The 13,498-nt window shown below is 38.0% G+C and overlaps 1 protein-coding gene across 5 annotated transcripts in view; it reads right to left on the bottom strand.

Annotated features, from left to right (window-relative positions):
- The window catches only part of LOC121885486 (cingulin-like), a 44,537-nt gene extending 31,449 nt beyond the window's left edge, over positions 1 to 13,088 (bottom strand). For all 5 annotated transcript variants that reach the window (XM_042394977.1, XM_042394978.1, XM_042394979.1 and 2 more), the window contains exons 1-3: positions 13,021 to 13,088; positions 8,811 to 8,924; positions 6,468 to 6,598 (exon numbers count right to left, since the gene is read on the bottom strand). In XM_042394977.1, coding sequence (XP_042250911.1) covers positions 6,468 to 6,598; positions 8,811 to 8,924; positions 13,021 to 13,050 — 275 coding nt within the window. In that variant the 5' untranslated portion in view covers positions 13,051 to 13,088. The remainder of the gene's footprint in view (positions 1 to 6,467; positions 6,599 to 8,810; positions 8,925 to 13,020) is intronic.
- Between the last annotated feature and the right edge of the window lie 410 nt (positions 13,089 to 13,498).

Genomic DNA, 13,498 nt, shown 5'->3' with positions numbered 1-13,498 from the left:
AAAATAACTGTTAACTGCAGCCCTTCATTGATTTTTTATAAAACGACGCAGCCATAAACAGCTTTGTAATAACTTCAAAATGGACAAAACTCGAATGGTTGTTGTGCTCTTAGAAAAAAAGAAGAGGATTGGAAATGAAAGATATAGGAGGGAGAGTGAGGGAAGAGTGAAAAGGATGAAATGTGTATGAAAGAGTTGAAAGATTTTTAGGAAAATAATAAACAGCTGAGAGCGAGGGAGGTAAAAGAAGATCAACATCTTGAAACAAGAAAAAGGGAAAGGAGGAAAACAGGATGAGAGGAATGCAAGGACGAAGCCAAAATGTTTTGACAGGGTGAGGAGGAGGAGGAGAAGGAGGAGGAGGAGGAGGAAGATTGCAAATAGAGGCAGTTGCTGATTAGGAAAGGAAGTGAAGAAAACTCTGCTGTGTCTTTAAATCAGAAGGAAAGAGAAACAGAAATCAACAATAAAAGAAAAAGAGACAAAGAATGACAGAATAAATAAAGAAAAACAAACAAAAATGAAACAATCTTGTAAACAGAAAGTGAAAGAGAAAAAATAAAAATGGGAGTAATAATGAGAATAAAGAAACAACAAAGCTGCTTTATGCTTCTCGGAACTATAATTCCAGACTATAAATGTCATCATCTCTTCTCACATCACTGTGACCTCTGACCTTTGTGCTTCTGTAGAAGGAAATTAAGCTTATTCTGGATAAAAGAGTCAGATTTACTGGGATAAATCAATGAGGCTTCAGAGCTTTCTCACCTTGTTGATCAATTTCATGGTCAATGTCATAAGATTTTGAGAATACAATGAAGAAGGAAAGGATGATTGTTCAGAGAAGAAGAAGAAGAGCAAGATTAGGAGGGGGTTGATGGAGTTCAGCTGGGTGTCTTCCAAACTGCCAGTCTGCCTGTTAGTCTTGGCAACAAGCTGAAGTCTCCTTGCGTAACTGGACTAAAGACTCTGTTTCTGTCTATCTATGGGAAAATACCGCTGAAAAACACATGAAATCCATCACAATCAGACTTCATTTATTCCTCCATCGTGTGCTGCTCAGTCCATACTGGTCTGTACTGCTGTGAGCTTTTAGCCCATCATGCTCTGCTGCAGATAATAATGTTTGTATTATTGTTTTGAAATGAAGCAGGTTAGGTTGTGATTTGTTTTGAGATACTTCATTAAACTTCTTATAGAGAATATAAGTACTTCGATTAGTATTTGTCCAGGTTTTGACACAATCTATCTGTTGATTTCCTGTGTCTGCATCCCAATACAAGGGAGTTGAATAGAATTTAGTTTGTGGTGCTGACAGCACAAAAATTGACATTTAGAAAAGTCAACATGTAGAGCTGAAATAACTAGTTGATTCATTTATTAGTCTATAATATGCCATAACATTGACAATCCAATAATCATTTACTAAAGTGATAAACTGTCTCTGGTTCAAGCTCTGCGGTTGTGAGTATTTGCTGAGCTTTCAGCTGCATCTCACAGTCTACATCAGTGGATGGGGTTGTCATGGAGATGGCTCAGTTACATATATACTCCGCCAATATATAACCACCTGTTCCTTATGATGATATTTTGTTTTCTGTCAAACTACTGTTTCCAAGGTCAGAAATTAACTTTCATACTCAAATTACTATTATCTGCATGCTACTTATTAAAGGGTCAGTGCACTCAAGTAGTCCTTATGGTATCTCCATGCAGATAGTTTTGGTTTTATTTGTCGACGTTTTGACATAATCTGTCTCTGGGATTTCTGCCTTGATTTCTGCTTATGTCTTAAATTGGACCTCTTTAATCATTTGAAGATGTCTTGAACTTGGGATCTCAGAAATTGTGATGCATATTTTACACAATTTTCTGACATTTTACAGACAAAATGATAAAGAGACTGATGAAGAAAGTAATCAGCAGATTAACCGACAATGAAATGCTGTGTTTAAGTTGCCTCTTCTTTAACAAAGGAAAAAAACATTGGGTGTTTCCCAATGCTTGGTGTTGATAGAGAATCATTGTGAAATTCCAGTCCACCATGTAGCTCTGGGTGCTTCCAGCAATAAAAACACTAAGTATATTTATAAAGTGGATTTCTGAGAAAGTAGGAAGATAAACATCACAGGAATGGCAGCCATAATGAGAAAAGTTGGAATGTTTAGTGGTTGATTTATGTGTATCACCAGTTTAGATTCAGGCAGCTCAATTACAAATAACACAGAGCTTAAAGAAACAAAAGTCTTAAGAATGAAAAAGGAAACATGTCTGATTCCAGTTTTTGTAATTTTATCTGAACATGACAGATCTATGTCTTAACTGAGTATGAAAATCCATCCTGGCTTCATTTTATTCTACTCAACGGCTACCATCACCTTTTAAGGTTAATTTTCTATAAACATACTAGTCTTTAAACCTAAATGAAATCTTAATGGAGCATCCATTTTCAAAATTAACACAAATTATTGAAAGTTGTTTTTGTGTTTAGAGCAAGACATTTTTCCCCATTCAGACAGGAAACAAGGGACAGTCACAAGTCAAAGCATTTAACTGTCACTGAAATTCACTTGAATATTAAAAACAACAAGCTGTTTTGTTTCTTGATGAGCTGTGATCAGATAACAGCCTAACAGCAGTAATACAACAGGAGGATAAAACAGGACACAGCTATGTTCTCCAGACAGCTGCAAACAGCAATGTCAAAGCAAAGTCAAAGGCGCTGAGGACTGGAGGTCAAAGCTGTAAGCCAAGCCTTTTTGTAATATCAAATGGAAGTCAATAAAGCTTGTTGGATTGAACAGCAGTCTGCAAGGCCTTTCAACTACAAATGTCTATGTGTTGTGTAACCAGGCAACAAGGTCATAGTTTTCAATGGAGATATGGGCTCCAAAATGAATGAAATTGAACTTTAAATCCCCAAATACACTGAGCAGCACTACACTTTGCATTGTCAGGAGGTGGCTGTTATGATGGCGCCTATTTTGACGTTAATTTTGTGCATCTTAGAATTACAGAAGTCATGTAACTACAGTATAAATTGTCCGATCCTACTGGGGTTGAGCAGAAACTTAGTTTTGTGAATGTTTGCATTCTGATGAAGACTTTGGTATATGAGTGCTTTGTAGAATTGTAATGCTTTACCTAATGCTCTTCATCCTACTTTGCCTCACTTAGTTTGAGGAAAGTTTGGTGCGAAAGCCCAGTAAGACCACATCAGCTTCAACACTTATCCATGGAGGTTACTGCTTGGTTGGGATTATGTTCTCACTTGTAAAGCTCACTATGTTCTCACTTGTAGAAGCACAGTTCTGTTGTCAGAAGAGTTGAAAAGGCATCATTATCACCTTTACAAAGAAACTCAACTGAAGCAAAGTTTAGAAAAACTGTTCCAGAAGTGAATGGTGTAGAAGCTGCTTGATTGCTGCTGCTTTTAAGGTTCACTCAAAAAAAAAAAGAATAGCCTTATCTCCGTTCCTAAATGTTGCAGAGTCTTAGTTCAATCCTCTTTCCTGCACAAAACCCGAACCAGTGTTGGCGCTGTCATTACCACATAAGCCTCCCTTAAAGCTGAGGAAAACCCCAGTAAAATGAAAGCAGAATGACGTCTTCTTCTCATAAGCCAAGTGGAAGAGCGAAATGGATATCATGTTGGGCAGGGGAACAGGAGACATGTAACAGTTTAATAAAAAATATAAATCTTGTCAGATTAAGCCCTTGATCCAAGCTGTGACTGGAGGCTGTCAGTCTTGGCGATGAGCACCAATGTTGCTGAGAAATTTGAAGATTTTCTGGAAAATCATCAGAATAGTGTGTGTGTTTGTTTGCGTGCGGGTGGGTGGGTGTGTGTCTGCTGGCACACCTTGAATCCTGAAATGTGTTTTAGCTTGTCTTGTCTGACAGAAGTGAGACCAGTTGAAGTGTTGTTCTGCCAAACTACTCGTCATGGCAGGAGTACAGAGAGTAGGAGCGAACAGGGTGAGGCAGCAGCCACCTACTACCATCTGAAGATTTACTGTCAACACAGCACAAGAGGCAACGAAATCTGAAAATTCACCAGGAACTTTCATTTTATGCTTATATTGAAAGTGGACTTCAAACATTGTCTAACTTTTGACTACACTTTTACAGTTTTATGGTGATGGTGATTTATGATGTTTGTCATAGAATCACAGACAGTTAATGATGATGATGAGGATAAATAGGGATATAGCAGACTGGTATCAGCGCCAATAATGACCCTACAAAGCAGATCCGATATCAGCCAGGCATGACAAATAAAGTTAGACATTTTTCCATTCATTTGCTGTAGTGAGATAACGCTAATGCTTGACGCATGAAGCTACTGCTGATACTACGCCATTCACTCAATGTGCTGCACAATAAATGCATTTTAGTGTGAAGGCAGAGGTAAGCCTTTAAGGCTTTCAAACAAACTTGTTTGTACAAAGTGTTGTCCAACCACATCTGACAGCAAAAGTATTTATAGGTGTTCAGAGTGTTCCTTTGAGGGCGAGATGCAATAATCGCTCAAATAAGGCTAATGATGCACACGTCAGGACACTCTCTCCTCGGAGGCATTTATGATGTTGCACATGAAAAATGGCAGGAGTACTAGTGTAAAAAATGACAAAAATAAGAGTTCATAACCTGCTTACTTTCTCACCTCTGCACACCTGGCCGATCACTTTGTGAAGTGGGCGTAGTTGTCAGATTGCCAGTTTTGGGTAAGTTACAAAAATGTTGGATGCAGCGCCCTTAATTCTGACATTGGAAAGGTGTGGCAGTAATGAGTTTTCAATGCGGTTTCATGATCTAACAAGCAATTAATTTGAAGCATTCTAACGCCTTATCTGTGAAACCACAAGTGTTGACACTCAGTTAATGTTACCAAAGATTAACTCCATTAAGTTTTTCTAAAACTAGATTCAGACATTTTTCGTTGGGAGGTCATTTTGAAACATTGCAAGATCAAAATAGATCTGAAAAACTCAATGTTACTGTTTACCTTATAGCTGGTTGGTGAAAAGACGCAGGAGTCTAAAATTACACTGAATAAAGCCTTTTCCTTTACCTGCCATGTAGACACATAAAGTAAGTGCAACATCAGCTCTGATCATTCTTAATCACATCAGCACAGTCCTGTTTGTCAAGTCTGTATCTGTACACAGCACCAGTGATCGTACAGCAGGAGCTGTGTGTTACATGTATCAGACAAGTTAAACATGACGGTGTTTCTGTCTGTTACTAGCTTGATGCAATGTAATGATACAACTTCAGAAACCTGAACAATCTCATTATATTTGCCAAAAAGCCTGTAGGTGAATGAACTGATGTGTAGTTACACATAGAAGAATGATGTTAATCTCTCTCCATACAGAGAGGTTATAGATTTTAAATTGCAGGGGAAAAAATGATCACTGGTTTCACATCTGTGCTCAGTATCAGCTGATACAACTGTTGCATGCAACCACACAAGGAAATTGAAATATATAGATTGAAAATTTAAAAAAAATTGAGCATAGACATTCATTTCTGACTGTTAGGAACAGGGTATGTAACAAAATCTCACGGTCTTCATAAATACATAAATGTATTGCAATAAATACATTTATTTATATGTTCATATCTTAGACACACAAGACGTGAGGACTAGACAAAATATCCTCACTTACCCAGTCTAAATATGAATTTGATAGATTTACTGGAGCACAAAACCACAAATGCCTGAAAGAACCATTCACTTTCATTTTCCCTCTTTTCCTATCCCTCACTCTCTCTCAAACACACACACTCACACACACACACACACACACACACACACACACACACACACACACACGCACACGCATGCACACACACACAGGCAGGCAGGATCCTGTTGTTTTCTCCAGCAGAGCAGAACCTGCTGCTGTTATGAGATACAGTAAAACTCCCACAGTCGTGTTCCAGCTCTGTGACAAAACCCCACAAACCAGCACAGAGCTGCCTCCTACTCACATGTTCACACACTACACAGCACGTCCTGATTTATATAAAGAGGAAAGTCCAGTTTCCTAACAATCAAGGGTTTTCCCAAAATGCTAAATTTATATTTTTAGGATTGTGAATATCTCTAAATGAAAAGGATTATCGAGAGAGGATGGAAAGTTGAGAAAAAGACTGTAAATTTGAGACCTTTTTCAGTAAAACATGAAGAATTTTTAGTTAATATTTTATATTGTTTATATTGTGTTTATTTGTATCCATTAGTATTGCAGCCAATACCCTTATTGTATGTCCTGCTTAAAGGAACAACACTTTGACATTTGAGAGATAATTCTTATGACCAGAAACATGCATGTTAACTGTTAATTGTTAACATTTCTGGAGGACACAGAGCAATCTAACGGAACCAACAATTTATGTGCATTCTCATACATACAGTAGCTTCATTGTACCAACCACATAATATGTGACCGACTCACTGTGTGTGTATGTTGCTGAGCTCCTGCTCTGTCTGTCTCTGCAGATGCTGGAGGTGAGAGGTCAACTCCTCACTCAGAACGGCAAACCTCCACAGTCCTCCTCTTCTAGTGTCCGACTCACTCACTGAACCCTAAGACAGAGAAGTTGTTAAAGTGAACAAAACTATGCTTGAGTGGAGACCAAACATTTCATCACTGATCCAACAAACTGATTTTGTGTTTACATGATGTCAGTCTGCTGGTCATAGTAGCATTATTGTTGATGTGATTATCAAGCTTATATATAGTAAGTTAGCATATTAGCATGGTAGCATGAGTGTCAGCATCTCAGTGAGAGATGCAAGTAAATTATAAACATTGCATAAAGGCACATTAGTGTGTACATTTCTGTAGCCGCCATGATTGTGTGTTAAAAAAGGATATGAGAATAACTTCCTGAGTAAATGTTGCTTGAACCATAGTGGTATATAAAGTAGACCTGGATGTTCTTCTGACTTATATTATGTGCTAACTAGCCTTTTGGCTAGTTTGCTCAGGTTTACTGAGTCATCTCATTTATTAGCTGCACTTGTACAAATTTAAAGGGCAAAACATGTCCATCATTTGATGCCAGTAACGTTAGCTCACACCGGACATGATTGTTAGGCTGGATTTATAGTTATAGTTCTTTCTCTAGATGACATATCAAAGAAGACATTTTTCTTTGTTAGCAGGGTGAAAGGGTAAACTCTTACACACTGCATCTAAAAGGAAAAACAGTGTTCTCACACTATAACCACAAAACAGACAAATGTTTCATTAATCCTCATAGATTATACAGTCTGGTGAGCATTTGAATAAGAATGTACCTATATAACATTTCATCTCTCAGTAGTCTGTTGTCTCAGTTTGTCAGACATAGCAACACATTGAGTAAAACAGAAAAGAGAGATGAGTCACCAGTTGAGGGAAGAGAGGGGGAGCGGGAGGGGAGACAGGTAGAACAGCAGACAGACAGGAAGAGGTGAAAAGAGACAAACAGAGGATAACTAGAGGAGACACGTGAGGGCATGATGAGAAAAGATAAAGTTGGTGGAAATGACATGTAACGTGGTGTGTCTGAACTCGTCGATTCGGCGGAGTCCTTCAGTGAGCGGCTGTGGGCTGGAAGACAACAGACCGACTGAGTCATCCTGGCAGAACATGATGATCACCCTCATCGTCCCCCTACGTCTGTCTGTCTGTGTCCATGTGACTCAGTCTGAGGGGACAAACTGGCACTATGTTCACACAGCAGCCAAATCTGATTTGTTTTTCAAATGTGATCTTTCGTCCTCATTGTCTACATTGAAACTTGCAAGTGGCTACATAAAATTGTGTTTTTTTGTGTTTAGCATGGTCCAAAATGAGTAAAATTGCTGTGGCTTATTCAAAAAAAGCACAGTTTTTTTTTCTTTTACTTGCATTTCCAGATATCATGTTTATTATTATCATTATTATTATTATTATTATTATTATTATTATTATTAAGGCTTCAAAAAGAATGTCTGACACTTATTCAGTAGAGTAAATTGGATTTGAGCTGCCTGTCTGAACATGGCCTCAGGAGAGCTCAACAAAGAGGAGAAGAAAAGGGTGAAAGAGAAAAATAGACAAAAAAAGACAGATAAGGACACAGATTCCCACAAAGAAATGGAGAGAAAAATCAAGCAACTCACATAAAGACAGTGCCGATAAAAACAAACTCCTGTGTAGACTGTAAGGAGGAATGCAGTTAAGGCAGTGTTGAGCAATTAGACCTGTACCCTCTAGCAAAGATTTACATTTGAAAAAACATTAGGGTAAAAAAAAAAAAAAAAAAACGACTAACTCCAACCTCAGCAAAGACACAATGATACTTGCTGCCTTTGCTGAACTGCTGATAATCATCTAACTGTTTATTACTGGAGGCGTCATGTTTCAGATTCCAGTAAAGCTGCTCTCAAACAGTTTCTGTCCACCTTCAGTTTAAATTGTAGATATTTAACTCATCAAAGTGTAAAGCGTTTTGTTCAGATCTGTCTGACTGGAAAACTCTTTAGGTGATGCTCAAACTCACCACTGAATAGGAACACATCTATTAATCCTACATATATTAGTTCATACATTTTCTTTCCACTCATCCAGTCATCATATGTTTCTGTGCTGTTTTTCATCTTAGTTGTATATTTAATTGAAGGCAATTACTCAAATAAATTACTTTACTGTACTTAATGATATTTTTTTTAAAAAAAAGAATAATTTAAATACACGGTAATAACATTATACAACTTGATTTTGGCTCTTATAAGTGGCAGGCGACTACTGCATGAGGAAGTCATTTACCTGTTGGTCCTCAGTGATAGTGGATTGTAGGATGTGAACTTTGTCTTCAATCAGTTGCCGTAGTCTGCCCAGCGAAGCAGGGAAGTCCTCTCTGTTTCTCTGGAACACTGGAGACTTCAGAGAAAGAGAGACAGACAGAGTATTTTGTTATTTTTATCAACTTTCATCACAGTGACCCTCATACAGTAAATCCGCCTGATGTTTCACAACCAGCTGCTGTGGCAACAACCAAACCCACTGGGAGTCTGATCCAATTGGCCGCTGAAGAAGTGAAAACATCTTGTAAAGAAATCTACTATATCCCTATTTGGACTGAGCACTTTGGTTGTAGATTGAATGGGTGTTCAGGTGGGCTGTGATCACACCTGCACATCGAAGAGCCGAAAAGGAGGCTGAGACTGATCAGAATTGTGTTGAATGCATGTTCAGTTATTTCAATTGCTCTAGTTTTTTGACTTTATTTGATACTATCATCTAAAAGACATTTTGCAAATTTAAAGTAAAGCCTCATAGTGACTGCTTTGCCTAACTGTCTGGATGCCATCGCCGACCAGAATACAGGCGACATCAAATTAGCAAAACATCATTCTCTGAATCTTGAACAGGTGTTTTTGTCAGTAAAGAATGGAGAAAGACAGGAATGATGGGAGAGAGAAAGACTGAAATGTAGTGAATCCAGCTCTCCAGAATCACCTGTGAGACTTCAAAGACATACACGTTAGCTTGCCGATGCAAAGTGAACGTGTCCTAAATACCAACACACAACTGTTTCCCATCTGACACATAAAATGCATCAGTGGACTAAAGTTTATCTGTGGTTCAGCCAGAATCAGATAGACAGCGTAATCAGATTGGACCAAAGAAAGTCTGGAAAGTTTAGAGCACTAAAATAGGACAGTGTACAATTTTGGGCTAAAATTGACTTGACATGATGGGATACAACACAGCACGCTACGGATCACCATCAGTTATATCTGTACAGTTAAAGATGCTAAACATTTGAGTAAAGTGTGTGATCAAAACAGCATTTTGGCATCAGAATCTATGAATATTGTGATCTTTGTTTACTATGTTTACTTGTAGTAAACATAAATTGTATTCTTTCCTGTTGTAAATGCATCTCAATGTTTTTAATTATTTATAGAAAAGAAAAGAAGTAAAAATGCAACTTTTCAATCTTAATTAATCCAGTGATTAATCCAGTCAATTAATCAATTGTCACTCAATCTACCTATCAGACGTTCTGAGAACCAACAGTCTAAAACCAAAAGATATTCAATTTACAATGATATAAAACAGAGGAAAGCATCAAATCCTCACATTTGAGGAGTGTTGAGGAGAGTTTTTTGCTTGATTAAAGAAGCTACTCGAGAGATTTAGTATTGTACTTTCATAAAGTTGGGGGACTCACAGGATACAGATTAAAAAAGAATGGTCTAAATAAGAGCAGCAGAGGCTGAGATATCCGGTCTTTTAGTCACTGTATATGAGTCATCTCCAAAAACAACAGATCCCACAGTACATTTCCCATAATGGAACGTCTTTCATCAGGCCGCCCCGCCTGATAAGCATCCATGTCTTTCAAACTCTACATCCCCAGGCTCTCTGTTAAAAATGTGAAGTCTCGAACAAAATCCATGATAACCCTGATGACATCATCAAGGTTATTTCCTGATTATTCTACTGACCTTAAATCGATGGAGTACCACTTTAAACCACAGAAGGGATTATTCAGTTATGAAAATAGTATGAAAGTAATCGACTCATTATTAACTTACAACAACACGAACAAAAGAAAACAATATAGCGAAGCATGTGAACTAGTCTAAAATGTACTGTGTGACTAAAGATGATATAACAAAGTACATCAGATAATATCTCCTTTCTTTGGTGTCACTTTTGTTATTTAGGCTAGCCATTACAGTTACACTTGTCTTGAAATGAACTGCTGTCCTGACTAGCAGACACAGTAAATAAATACACATGCATGTGACTGGCAGTTTGTCAGGTAACATGGTCTTTAGAGAGATTGTGTCCTGGTGGAGACTTCCTTTCTACCTTTAAGCGTGTCAGGTGAGTGACAGGAGACGGGGTATGTAAAAACATGACCCCTTGACCCCATGACCACCTTTGCTCCGCTGACGTTTACTATGATGGATTACCTCACTCTGTGGAAGCCATTATTCAAATGTAAGGCAGAATGAGTGGCAGCAAATGAGAAACACAAACTGTCATATCACCAACAACTAGGCTGACTTAAAGGACCAGTGTGTAAGATTTAGGGGGATCTATTGGAGGAAATGGAATGTATGTTTTCATTAGTGTATAATCACCTGAAAATAAGAATCGTTGTGTTTTTGTTACCTTAGAATGAGCCCTTTATATCTATATAGGGAGCGGGTCCTCTTCCATGGAGCCCGCCATGTTGCACCACCATGTTTCTACAGTAGCCCAGAATGGACAAACCAAACCCTGGCTGTAGAGAGGGCTTTTCACATTTTCTGCGAGTTTCAAGGCCACTGTAGGTTCTCCTACATGCTTGGCAGGGGAGCGGGAGGGGTATTCAGTCGGTTATAATCTGCAACCTCACCACTAGATGCCACTAAATCCTGCACACTGGTCCTTTAATACAAAAACGCAATAGAAGAAAACTAAAACAACAACAACAAAACCTGAATTTTCCTTTGTTAAAGCAAGAGAGAACCTTTTCAACATTTTTAAGTTAAAAGTCACTTAAATGTCAAAGTTCTCTACTTTATAGCATCAGAAATGTTCAATATTGGTCCAAGATGAGGATTATAAATTGGGGATGTTGATAACCTGAAGACAAGTCTGTCCACCAAGCAGAATCTCAGCTTCCCACCCACCACTGTTTGAAAACCACTACAAAGAGCCATTGTAAGCCTGTACAGAAGCAGCTAACCTGGGTGGCTCATATGTGTGATTTTATCTTAAAGAAGGAAATCAAACCTCATACATATATCTTAACTACAGATGGACAGCAGGCAATTTATTCCTCACTCGCCATATGAGTGTATGCATTCGTAACATGAGTGGGCTGGGTGTTCATGACACAGTGAGTCTGTGTTGTCTGATTTAAATGCAATCAAAACAAGTCCATTGTGTTTTAATCCCTCTGAGAAAGATTACATGTACCAGCAGGAGCTTGAGGGAGCAGGAAGGGGTAGGTACTTGTTAAATGGATGGTGGAAGTAAGGCAAAAAGAAGTTTACAATTTAGATTATTGAAGTAGCATATGACAGTCAGTGGACCCTTTCTTTTCAAAAAATCTCTTTATAAAAGTAAAAATTATGCCTGATGAAAGTGGGATGCTGTAATACTCTCCCTGCTTGACTGTTACAACCCTGTCTAACAGAAATTATGATTTTATGATACTAATTTGTTTTCCCAATTATGCTTTGCTGGGAAACATAATTGGGAAAACAAATTAAGGAAAATATAAACTAGAGGACTAGAATTTCTTGGGGACAAGATTACACTGTCAGAATAACATGGATATTAAATCAAATCAAAAATAAAACATCAAGATGCCATTTCAATAGTAATGTTCTAAAAAGACTTAATGATGTCTCCCAGTATTGAGGCTTAAATGACCAAAACAAGCTAAATGTCATATCATTACTTTGGTATTAAAGCTATGTCAAAGTGTAGCCAAATGTTCCAATACCTACGCTTGAAAAAGACCAAATTTACTCAATTCTCTAACTATAAAGGTTTTAAAAAGACCAACTATAGCTAGGTATCCCAACTGAGGCAAATGTTCCAAATGCCTTTAAAATATCAAGTGAAGCTACACAGAAGACTAAACTGTCCTACCAGCATCAGTGTAGGCTGTCAACCCTACATTGATGTTGTTAATGTTTGATTAAGTCACCCACTGGGCTTTAATCAACTTTAATGTCCCATTACTAACCTAAGTCATTCCAAACAAAACAGTAACATAAACTCTTCAATACTAAAAAAGCATTAAAAAGACATAGTTAAGCTAACTGTAACTAACTGTAATTATAAGCCTTCAATACTAAGCTACTAAGTTGCTGTTTAAAGCCCGCATTTAGCAGATTGTCAAAATACTTATACTTGTAAATTAGCTCATTGTTTCATCAGTAAAGCTTTAAAAAGGCAAACTTTATCTCACTGTCTGATATTTAATAGTTTCTAATCTGTAAAACGGTTCTAAAATACTCACAGCAGGACATGGAGAGAGAGGAGGATTCATGATGACAGACAGACTCAAAAGTAATTTCCTGACTGAGCTCAGACCACAGGGGGTTTCTGTGTGAGTGTGTGTATGTGTGTGTGTGTGTGTGTGTTAGTGGGTGGGTTGCGCTACTGTGTACATGGAGATGACCCTAACTACAACCTCCCCACTGCCCAGAATGGACAAACAGATAGAAAGAGAGAGAGAGGGACTGGGTGAGAGAGAATGCAGGTTTGTTAGTTAATATCCGGCCAGAGTTTGTCAGGGTTTGTGTGCCTGATTGATCAGGTTACTGAACCTCTCATTGCATGTGTGTGTGTGTGTGTGTTTGTGTGTGTCTGTGAGAGAGACAGACAGATAGAGAAAACAGAAACTATGAAGGAAGGGAGGAAGTCTGAATTTTGTCATTGCTTTTTTTCTCCAAAAAGTTAAACTGAACTGAACCAAACTAAACCAAAAAGGTTGA

This window comes from Thunnus maccoyii, chromosome 19 (genome assembly GCF_910596095.1).
Source record: "Thunnus maccoyii chromosome 19, fThuMac1.1, whole genome shotgun sequence".
Taxonomy (NCBI): domain Eukaryota; kingdom Metazoa; phylum Chordata; class Actinopteri; order Scombriformes; family Scombridae; genus Thunnus; species Thunnus maccoyii.
The sequence above is the reverse complement of the archived record's forward strand: the minus strand, read 5'-3'. Positions and strand labels throughout refer to the sequence as shown.